This window comes from Engraulis encrasicolus, chromosome 8 (assembly GCF_034702125.1).
Source record: "Engraulis encrasicolus isolate BLACKSEA-1 chromosome 8, IST_EnEncr_1.0, whole genome shotgun sequence".
Lineage (NCBI taxonomy): Eukaryota > Metazoa > Chordata > Actinopteri > Clupeiformes > Engraulidae > Engraulis > Engraulis encrasicolus.
Genome location: NC_085864.1, coordinates 25436605 through 25454171, shown reverse-complemented (window position 1 = coordinate 25454171; position 17567 = coordinate 25436605). Strand labels below are relative to the sequence as shown.

General features: G+C 41.6%; 1 protein-coding gene across 1 annotated transcript in view; it reads right to left on the bottom strand.

The window, feature by feature from the left end:
- gmps (guanine monophosphate synthase) overlaps positions 1–9125 on the bottom strand; it is a 37874-nt gene extending 28749 nt beyond the window's left edge. The window contains exons 1-9 of the mRNA XM_063204566.1: positions 8818–9125; positions 6265–6443; positions 4696–4810; positions 4285–4382; positions 3662–3765; positions 3052–3245; positions 1517–1682; positions 1146–1297; positions 391–564 (exon numbers count right to left, since the gene is read on the bottom strand). Coding sequence (XP_063060636.1) covers positions 391–564; positions 1146–1297; positions 1517–1682; positions 3052–3245; positions 3662–3765; positions 4285–4382; positions 4696–4810; positions 6265–6443; positions 8818–8844 — 1209 coding nt within the window. The 5' untranslated portion in view covers positions 8845–9125. The remainder of the gene's footprint in view (positions 1–390; positions 565–1145; positions 1298–1516; positions 1683–3051; positions 3246–3661; positions 3766–4284; positions 4383–4695; positions 4811–6264; positions 6444–8817) is intronic.
- Between the last annotated feature and the right edge of the window lie 8442 nt (positions 9126–17567).

Below are 17567 nucleotides of genomic sequence, written 5' to 3'. Positions count from 1 at the left end.
GGGAAATATTGCTGCTGGGAAACACGACTGGCTCCTCATTCTCCGCTGGGATGATGACAAAAAAATGCTAAAGCAACTTTTGCTCATAAAATGTGCAGATTAAGTTCACTGAAGCTATCCCAAAGAACAATAGGGCACTGGGTTACTACGCTGGCCACCCGGGTTCGATTCCGGCCAGAGTCAAATGCCAATCCTTCCCCGTCTCTCTCTACCCATTGCCTGGTTATCACCAGACCTAATCACAAGTGAGAGTGTCTTCGGAACGACTGAGTAGAACTAAAGGCAGTTCCCAGGCTACTCTCCCCACTAATTTTCTGTCTCTCCGCCACGCTCCTGTCAGAAATAAAGGCAAAAAAAACCTAAAAATATATTTTTTTCCAAAGTTCCCACCTCGTCCCGGAGCTTGCGGATGAGCTCGGTGTCGTTGTGGTGCGTCTTGATGACCTCGGCCTTGCCACTGGCGATGATGGAGGCGCTCTCGATGAGGTCAGGCCTCAGCGTGCCCTGGGCCAGGAACACCTCCTCTGGCTTCAGGTTCATCTCACCAATCACCTCGTTGGCCACCTGGAGGGGAGGGAGGGAGGAGCGCCAAAGCATGATGAGACAGTTTGTTTGCTTGTTTGAATTATTGCCAAATTAAGCACCTATGCCCATTTTAGGGGCAAAACAAGTACAATTGCACATAACATTGTCATAAAAATGACAATGAGGAAATGAATGAATTAGATTCATTTTTTTTTTTTAATCAATAAATGTCAAAACGTTGAAAACCTTTAAAAGGTGGGACTTCAAAACAAATATGTAAAGTGACAGTATGCTCTTTACAAGGTGCTGCATTTCAAGATGGCACTAAGTATAAGGCCAGATTGTGTCACACCAAAGGGAACAAGACGCTTAATTCACACTCACTTAACTTGAGGGGAGAAATATTGAACATGATAAATACAGTATGCAAAGCTTATTGAAGTAATATCCACTGGTAAGTACTGGTATGTGTCACAATGTCAATATTGGCCACAGGAAACATTGATACTGACATTGAATACAGGAAACATTGATGCTGTGCTCGCATGATTAACGCTAAATAAACTGATAACAAAACGGATGAAAACAAGGACCACACACACACACACACACACACACACCTTGACAAATGTGTCTCCTATGATCTTCCTCTTCTCTTCAGGATTTGTCGTCATGTTGAGTGTCTTGCTGATGCGTTTCCTGGGAGTGCGGTCCTCTTCGGAGATGGGCAGGGTCGTCGTGCCGTTATAGAAGGTATGTGCTGCATTCACCACTAGTGAAATAAATGATAAAGCATTATGAGCGGCAAAGTGTCTTGGTGCAAATTACATTACTAGCCTGTGTAGATTCTAAATGTAGAATTCCAACACAGGGAAGAAGACGAAAACCAAGTTCTGATGAGGGCGAGCGGGCACTGATCCATGCAAGTTCTTTACAATGGGCTAATGTAATGCAATGCAAACGTGTCGCTATGTTAAATTAATGGTCCTACCTTTCAGGTTGATTCCCAGTTTTGTCAGGGCCTCTTCCACACTCTGGCTCTCCCGTTTCCTCATGAAGCCATTGTCGATGTGCACAGCTATGATTTGGTCCTGGTTCAGTGCCTTGTTCAGAAGGGCTGTGCACACTGTCGAGTCTACTCCTCCGCTCAGAAGCACCTAAGGAACACAAATTCATTACTGTGCGTGTATAACAAAAGTGACGGAAGTCATCGTGTCAGAGCAATGGAAGTCATCATGTCTCTGAGGAAGGTTAGCCAACTGTGCAACCAAATCGATTTCGCTGTGGCTATGAGTAATGGTAGTGAGTTATGACGCAATTCAGCAAAAATCAATTGGAATGTTCATATATTCCGATGTCCCAGACTCACAATCCAGAGCCGTTAAGTGATTAGCTAAATCAAACCAATATCACACCCAAAGCGAATACAGCGAATTCATGGTGAAACCTCAACGACCTATTCTACTTGTCGCTTTGGTCGTGTCTTGTGTGCACGTTAAGTTAGCACAATGGTTTTCAGCAAAACACCCAATGGGTTTCAAAACAGCCAGCAACAGCAATAGCCAAGCAGCGAATTAAATTGATTGTACACATTGTCAAAGACTAGTTTCATGTCTGACACTGAGCATAATCGATTACTTGATTGTAGGCATCAATTATTGGCCCAATTCCTAAGCACACACTGACTTTATTATTCTCAAACAAGCTAAACGAGTCAGCTTCTTCAGTGTGCCAAATGTCACAAGCTTAATTAAATGTTTTGGGATAGACCGGCTAAGCTCCCAATTAATTCAATATCCAGCATTGGACAGCAAGACGGTGTTGTTGTGAAGTGTGCTGGTGGGTCTCTCTAATTTAAGGTTGCAGTAGTATGCCAAGAGGGAGGAGCTTAATAAGAGTCTGACAGTGAGGGAGGGAGTACATGGTTTTTCCTATATAACCCATTTTAGATCCCTGGAGCGCAAACCCACTTCACATGAACTCTGGGGAATAAGCCAATCAAATCGCTTTGAGAGCGAGCCCAGATTTAATGGGAGCGTTTAAAAACGTGACACACACACACCCCACCCCCCACGAATATAATCATGCCACAATCTGTGCAGTTAGAATATGCACTGCGTCAGAGCAAGTCACCATGTCACGGTCATTATACCCTTTCCTAATGTCTGATTGTTCATTCAATAATTTCAAGAGGTGAGCCTACAAACTGACAACTACTCATTCAATACCCAGGCATTCCAACAGATTGAAGCAGCCTTCAAAGACCTCAGAAACTGACGTCCACTCCACACATTTTTCAGAAGAGAAGTTGAAAGTGTTATCACAGGCCAAACCTCCCATAGCCTTGAACCTCTGCCTTGTGATATTGATATCTGCTTTGAATTCCCACCACAACTTTTTCAAATTTTGTTTATACACCGACTGACTAGTGAACTTTCCACGATCCAGCTTTTCAGACAGCGCCCCTGAGTACTAATGAGCAAAAACATAGTAAATAACACATGAGAGACTCGGATCGATCCTTACCAGAACTTTGGACTTGTCAACTTTCTCCTGGATCTCGCGAATGCAGCCAATCTGTCGGTTCTGCACTGTGAAGTTGCTGCTGCAGCCAGCGATGTCAAAAAGGAAGTTCTTCAGCATGTCCATCCCATTTTCCGTCAAGTCCACTTCGGGGTGAAACTGCGTGCCGTACATTTTCTTCTGCTCGTTGGCAATGCCTAGCCGGAAGACACAAGTTGACAAGTCATTAAAAAGGCACTTGATGATACAGACCTTATTGCATTGACAAGTGTGGACTGGACAGCGATCCCATGGCAATTCATAAAAGCCTATTTAGTGTCAACTTCATTCTCCAACCCTTCAAAAAGAGGGAAAAATGCAAAAGTGCAGATGCAGTACTAGTCAGCACAACTGTTGTTGTCTTTTTGACTTTAATAAAGTGTAGATGGTGACAGGAAGCGAGTTGAAGGGTTGGCAAAGGACCCGGGCCACAAATCGAACCCTTGTCGGCCGCATAGCAAAGGAGTGCCTTCCCATATGCGCCACGGTAGGACCTTGTGGATTTTTTTTAACCATGCTGCACCAACACCATTCCCCCCTTTCTAGTTGAGCAGCTTCAATCTCCCCTTCGTACCTGCAACAATATTTCCAGACTGAGCCACAACTTTGAAGCCGTCCGCTACTTTGTCAACACTGTCTCCGTGAGTGAGCAGAACCAGCTCGTCTTTCTGAAGGCCCCTACAGAGGAAGAAAGAAAAACAAAACAAAGTGGTTAAAGTTAATCCAGAGGAGGCAAGGCAAGACAATGCTAATCACTAGGGGTGTAAATACTCCTACAGCCCATGATTCAATTAATCGATTCATCCACAAGACAATCAATTAATCGTTATTAATTGATTAATCGATTTTTGTAATTATTGCACTCATTTTGTGAGGCATTGTATTTTGCTCATGCAGCAATAATAAGGCCCATAATAAAAGTTGCCACTCAAATGAAATGCACTTAGATATTTCAACTTATTTAATTTATTTAACATTTTACAGATATGCCAAGCCTGTAAGCTAAAAAAAAATATGAACCATTGATTTGACTCGAATCGAATTGAATAGAATTGTGGACCATTCTAAAGTATCAAAAGTGATCGAATCGTTGGCCTAAGAAATTGATATCGAATCGAAATGAAGGCTGTGATTTACACCCCTACTAATCACACAGCATTCTACTGAGACTAATTAAATGGGACATTGGGGCTTTACCTGAAGAGAGAGCAGGAGTTGTCGATCCCAATGCGAAACACTCCATCCTCCCTCGCACACTTTCTGTGCACAGTGCCCCCAAACACTTTATTCATCATCTATTAGATAAAAAAACACATTATTAAATTATATTTACAATAAAATGTAAACTGTATGTTATAACTTATAATAAGATTGCAACACATGAACACATAAGGCTCAGCAAGTGTACACACCTGGGGCTGCATTTCTCAAAGCCATAGTTGCTAACTACGTTAGCTACTTTGTTGTTTGCAATGCAATTTCCCATTGACAACAACCCAAGTTTCTGACAGGCTAACTACACTTTCGAGAAATGCACCCCTGTATTTCTGATTTGAGTAATCTCTAAAATGGTGTTGGGACAAGAGACTAGTAATGACTTGATCTCACCTGCATGCCATAGCAGATTCCCAAGACGGGTTTGCCGATCTTGAATATAGCCGAATCGAACCACGGCGCATCCTCAGCGTAGACAGAAGCAGGTCCACCAGATATGATGATGGCCCTGTGGTCAATCACACATTTAGTTAGATCAGTGGTTCTCAACCTTTTTTGAACAAATGCTCCCTTGGCTTCATCACAAGCCTCCCAACGCACCCTTAACCTCATCATAATGCTGACAACACTCGCCTTGGTATTAAAAATTTAAACGGACTAATGGCCCCCAAACGGCAAGTAAGCCTCGCCCCCTTTCAGCTGTATCCTTCTCAACACCCCCCTAGAGCTCCCCAACGCCCCCTGGGGACGCTGTACCGCCTCCGTTGAGAAACACTACATTAGACACAAGGGGTCACAGTATAAAATAAAATAATCTTAAATTCTTGTGTTTTGCTCCAGGGCTTGTTAAATCAATTTACTGAGTGCTGGCATAGGTCACCTGGTTATGCACACTGGTACAATTACTTGAGGAGCTTACACATTGCCAGAGGTAGCCTAAGGAAACCCTTTCTTACGAAGAAAAGGTCCCTCAACTAGACAGCTTGAGAATCAAGCTATACTTTCTGTTCTCATAGTAATTACTCTGGAAGCAGTCGACTACTTCGAATAACCCCTAGGCATTTAAGAAAGGCACATCCTCTAAGGTCCATGCAACATTTCAGAAACAGAGAAACTGGTGGATTTACTACTGCTTGAAAAAAACAGAGGGCCATTCACAGGCAAATAGGGGGACTGAGGATGAACAGGTTGGTGTGGTTCTTGACCTGAACAAAACGCAAACATGGGGCCTCTCGAGTTTTTCTCACCGGAGTGAGATGTTACGCCACATCAGGAACAGTAAACATACTAGGAACATGCCAACCAACACTTTGCACATCAAAAAATGTCACTTGATTCAATCAGTTAAAAAGGGAGATGATTATTATCTTATGAACCTTGTGTTTAAATCTGCAGTAGTTAAGTGCATTTTCTGGATTTTTCATGCCTTTGTTTTTTTATTTCCGTTTTAAACAAGGCACTTCAAGATGGGTAAAGTGCAAGTCTGCCAAGATGATCTCTAGAGGCAAATATCGGTTTGAGGCACTAATTTCACCTCAGTTGAGCGATGACCTCAAAGTCGAGGTAACATAGTGTATATGTCTAACCCTGCCTCACCCACCAATTCAAACACTTAAAAATAGATCATTCATTAACAGGACTAGATAAGGAAACCACCTCAAATATACAGAAACAAATCCCTTTGGGGGGGGGGACAAAATGTATGTATAAAGGTCAGAATGCAACATCTGGCATAGCATCACATGGGAAGACAAAAGATGAAGTATCTATTGGATATGACCATACCTTGCCCTTGAACTGGGAAGTCTTCCGGTTCGTTTTATTTATTGTCTATATAGTTAATTGTTTATTTACATGTTATATTAATTATTTGTCAGTATGTATACAATCTAAACTGGGGCTTTTTTCTTGTAATAGTAATCCAGAGATAGAGGGAAGGAGAAGGATGCTGAAGTGCTTTACCGAAAGCCCTGCTCTTCGATGGCGAATGCCGGCGTCTCCAGAGGCAGGATCTCTGACTGCACAAAAAGCTCTCGCACACGTCGATCAATCACCTTCCCATACTGTGCCCCGGCATCCAGGATCACCACCGCTCCCTCATAATGACACGAGTTGACTTTCGTCTCTCCACTGATGTCCACCTGCAAAACATTACATGGACATGACATGACACTTCGCTGACGCTTTTAATACAAGGCACAGGGTAGCGGTTACAGTCCCTGGGTGAATGATGAGAGGTTAGGTGCCTTGTTCAAGGGGCTGGCACTTCAGCCATTAATGATGTGGGAAACAAACCAGCAACCTGACGATTCCAAGACCAAATCCCTAATCATTAGGGTGAACAATGTTTTAAGTTGCATTAGAAATCATATAAAAATATAAAAAATATGCTTTTCAAATATCCCACACCAACTGGACATTTAAAGTGAAATCAAATGTTTAAGCTTAAAAGTCCAAGTTCCTTGCTAATTAAATTAACTTATGGCACATGTGAATTGGTGAGAAATGTTAACTGTGTGCACAGCATTACACAGCTAAAACATTATATTACCCTCAGCTGACGCTTTCATCCAAAAGCACCAAACACTTAGAATTAAAGTGAGGTTTAGGTGCCTTGCCCAAGGGCACTTCAGCCATCAATAAGGGACTCAAACCTGCACATTTCCGATTCCAAGAACAAAGTCCTAATCATTAGGCCACCTAGGATTCAAGCTTTTTTACATTTGCATTTGTATAAATCATATAATAGAACATCCAAAAAATATATATGCTTTTAAAATGCCCCTTTCCGAACTAGACATTTAAAGGGGGATAAAAATTACAGGTTTAAAAGTCCAAGTTCCTCATAATGAAATTACGGCACATGTGAATGCGTGAGAGTTGGGAAATGTTAACTGTGTACACTACATTACCACTAGACAGCTGCCTTCACAGATTCATGTGCGCGGTCACATGAATCTCAGAGGTAGCCTAGGTGCAACATGCCTCTCTTCTATACGAATACTGCCTCTTACATAAACCCAGCTACAGATGCCAATTTAGAGGAATTTCCCCAAAGTTGTAAAACCACAAGTAGCATCACTGTTGCTTGTGGATTCTTCCGTCAATTTCATACTGCAACTGGGACTGCCACTGGGATTGAAGGCCAGGATTTATTCCTCAGAGATGGCATGGGACGCATATCAACATAGCACAGATGCCTGGAGGAGAGGTTGATGAGGACCATGCAGGGTCTGTTTGACACAGTTGTGGGAGAGCTGCTGTGGAACTCAGGGTAGCAGAGCTCATGAGATAACAACATCAGTAGGCTATACAAGTTGACTACATACATTGAATGACAGTTTCGTTTTGATGTGCATCACATTGATTGATAGATTGATTGAGCTGGAGAGGCTATTCAGGTCTGGGTGCGATACATCTTGCCAGGCAGCACAATTTATAACTAGTGCTGTACTTCAGCCAGGCATAGTAGGGGAAGGCTTCAGTGATGCTAATGGATACATCTGATGGATACATCTGATCTCACAGTAGGCTACATTCAGCAGCTGGTCAACGTTATTACACCATTATCTGACCCCTATTCTCACCCAGTTCTTGTATACTTCAGTATTAAGCTCATAATGTGTATGCAGCGTTAAAGCCCCTCATTAAACCTCTTCACGCGAGGATAAATTGACGTCCCCACGTGGTTTACATGACTTTTCCACCAAAACAAAGGAAAAATAAACAGTGACCACCCTCGTGCGCAATAATCACTTATCTGCACGATGCTTTATTTCCAACCGGAGTATTGACACCTGAGTGCTTTAGTTTACACCATCAGTGTACGCAGTCCAGCTGTGATGTGAGCACGCAGAAAACCGGTGGCCTATCAAATATCAACACACTGTGGTTAGCAAGCTAAATCGACTAGCTCTAGTCAGCTAGTTAGCAAACCGAGAGGCATACATTCAAAACACTAGCACTTCGTTTCTAACTGCTACTGTTTTGAGGCACAGTATACTCTGACACACAATGGAAATGTGACAGCAGACTTTATTCAAGAAGTTACTGCTGAAATGTAAAGTCCGCTTCATGCACCCGAGGCTAGCGCCGTGACTACACTGTGGGCTTGCTCGCTAGCTAGCTGATTGAATCCACGCGGTACACTGCCATTATGGGGTGCAGAGGGAACGCACTCTCCGCTCTGAGCCACTCTCCGTTCAGGTAGAGTTGCATGCAGTGGGTGATCTGACATCAACACATGCCCTAAAATTAAATCTTCCCGTCTACACGTCTGCTTGTTAACACATCCAAATGACTGGGCAACAGGCGCATTAGCCAACAAAGGCAAACTACAAGTTTTACCAAGACTACACAGGCCATAACCGGGGACTATCCCACGGACCGAACCCCGCTCAAAAGCAATCGTGAATACCGCTGGGCAACTACGAACCATGTCCGCAAAAAAATGAACGGTGTTCCTCCGATATCGGCTGGCCCCAGACAGCAGACGAGCCAGTTTAACATACTGACCTTGGATTCCCCGTTACACACAGCCATGAATGCCTGGAGTGTGGAAACAGTTTGTCTTCCTAGTCCTTTACACGACTGTCTTGATGGAATAAGCAGCACGGTTTTTTCGCGCCGACCACTGTCACCGATAACAGCCTGCTCAGCGTTTCCCAGTTCCCACAATGCCGAGTCTGCGCGACTGTTTAGCCTCCGTGTGGTAGAACTAGGAGAGTGGGCTACTGACTACTACAGCCAGTGTTGTTATGTCAGAGTTAAACTCAGCCACTTTCAAAGGAGGAGTTTTGAGTTTCACGTGAATGGATTGTATTATTCTCTGTGTGCGTGCTATGGGGAGGAGAGAGTTGGCTATGAGGGCCACACGAGTATGCATGTGCGTACAATTAAATCCTGCTGTAAAACCTGATTCCATTTTTTGGTTAAAATTAAGGTTCGAATGAGAAAAATGAAGCAGGCATTCTGTGATCATCCCTACTGCTATTTGGTGTTCTGTTAAGTATATGTGTTTAGTCATAATCTTTAGGCCTACTAATTATTTTCTTCTTCTTCTTCTTCTTCTTCTTCTTCTTCTTCTTCTTCTTCTTCTTCTTCTTCTTCTTCTTCTTCTTCTTCTTCACAGAACCACATGATATTTGAGGGACCAAGCTAGGCTACTATATACATTATTGTTTTTAGCAACAAAAAAAGCAATTGGCCTAACTCTTATTTTAATTGGGCCTGGGCCTATCATGCTAAATGTGCAATACTCAGCTAGGATGCCACAGCACTCATTTAAGTGAATGAACTTTAAACAAAGTAGAATAAATCCATTTTAAAGCCTTTTCTTCCCAAGGTCTTGTTATCTGATGGTGGATGTGCAAACTGCCCTTTTCATTGTTCTATCAATTCACAACGAAAGACAAAATTTAGATATCCAGACCTAATACAGTAAACAAAGGCCAGGCCAGTGTTTTACCACTGATTCTTGAAAGTTTGGCAAAAACATGTCCCTGCAGTAAAATATTAATTCTGTTGAAAATCAACTAAATTTTCACAAACAAAATGAACCCAGGTAATGGCCAAGGGGTCTGTCACAGGAATACACAGTTGTTTGAAATATTTAAGTGTAATTTTATTACTTTTCATGGCTATAAACCTGTCCACACCCTGTAAAAACGCCTGTCCCAAGGACTGGCATCATCATTTCAATTGACTTAAAATACAAAAATCAATAACAGAATTGAACAATATCACCATGATGTGGAAGACCATATTAAAGTGGTTCTACAGATGTGCACATAGTGGATGTAAAACAATATTTACTATTATTTACTGATTGCTCAAAATGTGTCCAGCATATTGGTCACCACCGTCAGATTTTTTCTAAAAGACAATAAAATCAGGTATGCACAAGGTAATTTTCATTACTGAGGACCCCTTTTCAAACCTTTAGCTCTACTGCCTACTTCACCATCACTGAAGCTCCTGTAAGTTTATTATTTTGTCCTCAATTTGTTAATTTGTTTGGACACTGGTACTGTCCCAACCATAAACTGTCAACACCGTCGGGGGTTTTAATAGTATTGTATTACATTAATGTTAATGAATATAATTTTTTTCAGAAAAGGTATGAAGCACCCAAGAAACAGAGCGAAAATGAAATGGCTAATGTGAACAAACAATGCATAATATTTAAGAGTGTTTTTTTGTCTCACACCGTCAGATGTCACCACCGTCAGATTTTGTTCTGCTCATCATGTTGTTCCATATTTTACTAAATTGTGCTGGTTAATGAAACATTACTAGGCATGTTAGTAATAATTGTGATCCAAAATGATACTCTAGCCACCACTGAGGTGCATTTGGAGGGTTTTTTGTCAGAAAACCTGACGGTGGTGACATCTGATGGAGTTCACCAAAAAACACATGTTTTACGTGTTTTTGACATGTTTTAAGAATATGCATACAATAAGTATCTACAGTTATGTTGAATTGTTAAAGTAATTCACTTTAATACAGTAAACATGTGTTTTTACTTCTAATTCTGTCTGCCGCTGTTGACAAAACAAGAAAGAGCCCATTTTATGAAAAATGTTAAACATGGGGAGCTTGGCCAATGCATTCCCTGCACAGCCAAGACCTACATCTATGATTATACACCTCTATATTTTGGATTTGAACAACTTAAAAGCTGTTTTTACCACATTTTCAACAACCAGTGGCTTACTTCCTATCTAACTAATGAAGTAAAAACACATGCTCATACTGTGCACACACAAAAATAAAGTGTTTATGCAAGATGCCATTGACTTGAGAGGGCTATTTATTTTGCTAAATGCAGGTACTAATTAGGCCACTTTCACCACTCTCAGATTACTGTCACCACCGTCAGTTCTTAAGTCACCACCGTAAGAAGGAGTTTTGGACATTTTAAAGGAATGTGCTTACAACATTTTCCTTAGGAGTTGTTGAAATATCAAAGTAATAGCCAATTTAAGCCTACACGAATATTTGTGAAATTACAAAAAATTGTTTGTTGTATTTAGGCGTTAAGTAAGCATCGCATGACGGTACATATTTTAAAATTAGAACACATGAAACAGTATTAAAATAGAACAAAAGTGAATTTTCAACATTTAAAGGCATATGTGTGAACCAAAAATACACATAATCACTTAAAAACTCCAGATACATATGCAACCAAATCAATACAATTTTAATAGCTTTTAATTGTGTCTGACGGTGTTGACAAAAAACAAGGTATGATCGGAGAAAAGCCTGATTTCTGAAAAAAATACATAATGGGGAGATTGGCCTTGTGCATTTCTGAAAAGCCAAGACCTTAGTCTATGAGGATATACCATATAATTTTGTAATTCACTTTGTTTTTTTCTGTCAACATTACAACCTGTTTTAGCCACTTTCTCAAGAATCAGTGTTACAACAATGGGCTCGCGGCCCCATCTAATTAATATTATAATAGCTAGGCCTATTCAAAATTTTCTTTGAAATATCATTCACACAATCTTAGACTGTCATAAATATCTATAGGTTTAATAACCTAGATCTTTTGTAGCTGTAGAACTTGTGTAGTCATGTTTTCATGTTTGTTGTGGGAAAAAATGTGAGTGGGGTCCCCAGAAATGTGCGATGTCAAAATGGGGTCCCATGCCAAAAAAAAGTTGGGAACCGGCCTAGGCCAGCAGTTCCCAAACTTTTCCCCCTCTGCACACCCTTGTACATTTCAATGTGCTTTGTGCATCCCTAAGCGAATATCTTGGTGTGTTGATGGCCACGCAATTATGGATTCACTGCACATTCACTGCATATTATGTACAGCCATTTTTGGGGAATCCTCTTTTTCAACAGTCTAAGAGTTAAAGGGGCATTCCATCGGTGGAGACATGAATATGTATTGAAAGTGGATCATATATGTAGTAGAATAGTAGCATACATTTCTAATTTGGTGCTTTCTTGGCCGAGAAAAGGCAGAAAATGACTTTTTAGTGCTTATGGATTTGTGCCAACAATCCCCATAATGCATTGCAATGCTCAAGTTCCACAGACCACCCCCTGGCAGCTCTGCCCATAGATGACATCAACGCATGCATGCGCATTTAGACAGCAATGCACCCTGGATGAAAATGCTGCATGACGGTTAGATTTCCTGTCAAACTTCGAAATTTCGTCGATGTTGCGTTGACGAGGTGACATGTCACATGGTGTCAAACTGTCGCTGGATGAATGCGGCTGCAGTCAGATCTTGCAACCTCTGCAGTTGCTTATCCCCTTCAACGCTCGTCTGCGGACTGCCTCCGAGGTCACGCGCCCATGAACTGGTTGGTCAACAACTCACTCACGTGTGTATATGGTTCTTGTCTCCCACCTCTACACAAGTTTGCGCAGGTCCCCACTTCAGCTCCTCCTCACTGCCTGCCCCCCCCCACTCCTCACACGTGGTGTGTTAGTAGAGCAAACGGTGCGACCTCATCGTCTCGTTCATATTTGTGGCAGACTGTAAATGCGCTGTATTTAATAACACCCACATCGTGACAACAAGTTCTCGTTCACGTGCTTCCGTCAACGTTGGTCGACAGCAACAAAGTCGTATGGGCCTAGTGACTTACTGGAGCCTCAATGCCAGTGATTTCAAAAGCACTGGCACACTGATCTGTGATAGGTCTGATAGCGCATTAGGTCCAACCCGTTATGGGCGGGGTTGAAAGGGTGGGAAAAAGGCTTGTAGTCTCAACAGCAATCCACCTCTCTTACACTTCCTCCTACAATGATGCAAAATGACAATTTTTACATCATTGTAGGAAGTGTTAAGAGGTGAATACAGATTTCTCCTGTCTCAGGGGGAATTGAGAGAGTGTTGTACGACCATTCAAAAATATGACTGGGTGTCTAGCAATGGAAAACCTAATGCAAATGGGTGGAGTGTCCCTTAAAACTACACTTCAGATGAACCCTTCCAGCATACAATTCAATCACCATACAATTAAAAACTAATTGAGTTCATTAATGGAAGATAAAAACTCACATATCCACCATTGCTCTATTTTGGCTCACGCACCCCCTTATGGCAGGCCCCAGAGGTGCGTGCACCCCAGTTTGGGAAACCCTGGCCTAGGCTAATATGCATGTCTGTCTCTAGCAGGCCTACATATGAGTTTTGCAAAAATGTGGTGTAAGCAATATAACAGTAGCCTAACTTTCATAATCTTGAAGACAAATACTATTTCAAAGTTACTGGATAACAAAGCGTCCTCTGTCAACATCAAGTCACATGCACTTGACCCCTCACCAGGTTCACGTGGCCTTGATTTCTCACCAGCAGTGCAACATGCAGTCACTCATTACTGAAATAGGACATTCAGCCTCTTGATGAGAAGATGACTTCAGTTATAGTTGAATGCATTCAGTTCGGCAATTCAGCTCTGCTATGAAGATATGGAGTGTGAGCCAAATATTTATTAAAATTAGCGCTCTCTTTGTCCACAGAATTGCATGTGATGGTCAAAATATGGTCACAGAAATGCAGTCTATTACACTAAACCAATGCACATGTACATTTTCCTGCATTGTGCCCTTTTGGATTTTATAAATGATTATTTTTATAAAGTGTCAGAAAATTGGCATTGAACTCTGTTTCGTCTTTTCATCAAACTCTTTTTTGACACGGGATCATCCAAATGTTAACCCACTCTTGGAGGCCATCCTCAAACTATTTTCTTGAGAGCTGAACCTCCATAAGCAGTGTTTATGTGCCACATTGTCCGACGCGCTGCCTGGCTATGATCAGCTATTTCAATAAGGGTACCAAATAGTAGCCTGATGAGACGACCGACCCTCTCTACTTCTTAGTTTGTCAACTGCTTTTAGGCCTTTTGCCAAAATCACGAATCCTAGAACGAAGTAATAGTCTCATTTTCCAATAATAAATAATTATGAAATATATAATTAATATGTAATTGATATATACTTTACAGTTCATCATCATCAGTGATCACTGAACAAGTGTGGGTCTTTGATAGAGCCCGGTCTGTGATCCACCTAATCTGGTGCAATGTGGACTTGGAGAGGTGGTGACTAAACAGTGGCCTTGCCTTTTCCTTTCACCATTTCTCTAATTCAGGGGTGTCAAACTCAAATTGACTGAGGGCCAAAATCGAAATCTGGAACCAAGTCGCGGGCCGAACTCCACAATTATATTTAAAAATGGACTAAAATTGTGCACGCATGCACTTCATACTAAATTTCACATTCACTCTTTCCCATCATATTTGTCAGTTCAAATGTGTCTACACATCCTGTGACACAGCAAATTTCATCTTCAAGTCATATTACGCTATACATTGATGGTGTATGTGGGCCAACTGTAATAAACATTTGAAATGATCTCGCAGGCCGAATAAAATGGCTCCACGGGCCAAAGTTGCCCCCCTGGCCTGAGTTTGACATGCCTGCTCTAATTCAACTACACAGTAGAGTTTCATGAAGTGACGATGCACTATCCTGCATGATTCCCACCAGTGTTTGTGTTGCCAAATCCTCCCAGTTGCTGATGTGAACACTGTCTGGATCCCAATATCTAATCTCCAACTCCTTCCCCTGTCCTTGATGGAGGTCTATCGGGGACGTCTCAATAAAGAGGAGGGAGGTGAGATGCTGGTGGTGAGGAGGCATAGTGCTTGATTCCTCGATTCTACCTTGCGTCTTTGATTCAGCAGGAGGAGCGAGAATGAGACATGAGGTAAGAGGATGGAGGAATCGAACTGAGAACAGATATTGAGACATAGACACATTTGGCAGACACTTTTATCCAAAGCGGCTTACAATCGAGGATATAATCATAGTGTATCACTTGTAGAAAGTGCACAAGAAAGATACAGAACAATAAGTGCAAATGCCAAGTCGGGTTAGGTTTTTTTTTATTTGAAGTACATTAGCACAGGATTAAGTAGGCCAGACACACACACACACACACACACGCAAGCGCGCGCACATAAACACACACACACACACACACACACACACACACACACACACACACACACACACACACACACACACACACACACACACACACACACACACACACACACACACAAAATCAATTTGGAACTCCTGGCTACCATTATTATCACACTCTTTTAATCGTCAAGCATTTTTAGATCATCACATCAACACAACATGGACCATAGGCTACAATAATAATAATACAAAAGTAAAGGGACATCCCATGTCCAGTAAAGCAGCAGGTGCTTTAGCATCACCTCGTTCCTCTGCTCACATATGTTGTAAACTATACTGCCCTACAAAGGCAAAGTGCAGTAACTACAGTTTAAAGTTTAAACTGAAAATACTTTGTCTTTGTCTTGTCACAAAGCCTAATGGTCCGAATGTGTGCCGTTTTAGAGATATTGCTATGTAAAATTTGCCGTAGGCCTAACTACAACATCCAACCTAATACAGGTTTGAAGGCATTTTTCTCAGTTTCGATGGTGGCATAGTTACTGCACTTTGCCTTTGTAGGGCAGTATACTACACTGATGCTCTGAAATGTCCAAAAGAACAGAGTGACATTGAGAAGACTGCAGCTGTATGGGACCAAATGTGCAGAAAAACAAGGCCTTTTGTACTGCAATATTTTTTAGTTAAATTATTCTTGCATCTTGCATGTATTTATTCACCGTTCTAGTCAAGCTTCTTTTAAATCAAGAATAGAAGTTCTGAGGCACTCAAGGTTGCATTTTATTATTATTATTATTTATTTATTTATTTATTGTGTATACTTTTTTTTACTTAAAACATTGCAACCTTGAGTGCCTCAGAATTTCTCTTCTTTGACTAAACTTGAGAACCCACACTGATGAGCACCCAGAGGTGAAGACCCAGAGGCATTCAAATTATCTGCTTGTTCTTGAAGCTTCTTTTAAATGTCTGGAAAGTTTTGCTTAGTGATACTGTCCCATTTTTGGAAATAAGCTTATTTTACAAATCTCCTTGAGTTAAATAATTGGGTTTTACCATTCTCCTGTATTTCCAACCGTTTTCTAGTTATTGCAGTGCACATTTCACCTCCAAGCTAACAGTTAACATTGAGTCCTATGAGACCAGTTAGCCGCGAGCTGGTCTCATAGGACTCAATGTTAACTGCTAGCATGGAGGTAAAATTTGCACTGCCATATAGTCCTGGACCAGCCATGTAGACCCGTTCGCAATTTTGAGTTGGGGGCGTTTCTCACTGGAATTGAGTTAGTGGGTACCTAGACATTAAAAATCACGGAGGTGCTCGTCCACCATAGTGCCAGATTTTTCACAATATGGCCGCCAAATATGGCCGCCATCGCCTATGACAAAAACCTGTGTTTTTTACTTTTAAACTGTTTATACACATGCCATACATCAATTCTGACCAATTTTTGGAGAGGAAATCATTTCTGACAATTTCATGAGGAGAATGTGTGATTGTGACCTTAAAAGGTCATTGTCAAGGTCAAATTTGCTATTCTGAAGAATGGCAATAGACTTTCATTGTAAAAAATGAGAAACAAATTCTCCATTAGGGTACGAGGAGTTATTTGCTGATATTGCCATGATTATTTTGTGTCAGTATAGGCCTTAAAAGGTCAAGGTCAAGGTCATGTTCCAGGTCTTTTCCCTATTCTGAAGAACTCGGCCATGTGCTTGCCTATTAGGTCATTATTAAGAATAAGGAACAGCCACTATAAATGTAAACCTAACATTTCCACACAGTCAGAGGACAGGACAGCACATGCACTGCAACAGTCAACACAGAGAGGAGCCCCCACTAGAAGAGGAGTAGTAAGTATGTTGCAGACTCTATGAACTAGAAATGCCCCTCTGTGAATGTGCCCTCTTATAGCACTACTGATGGGAGGAAGAGCATAGATTCCATCACCAATGCTGTACATTTATACTCTGTGATCATCAAATATTACAGCTGTTGTGGTTGATCTGGCCCCAGCCCAGACACGCACCAAGTACTTCCCAGGCAATGTTGCATCTTGCTCGGTCAATATTTTGGCCTCTCCAAAGATAGCAAGTACTGGACTGGATCAGAAACCATGGCTGCATGTTTAGTCCCCAACCTCATGCAACCCCCCTACTCATGCAATCATCTCCTTACAGGATATGTTCTTTGATCACAGTTTTTGTCAGTGATGCTCCAAGATGAGAGACTAATTAATGGAGGGGAAGCAATCTCCGCATCTAGCCAGTGCCATACTGCTGGCAAATCTCCTGCA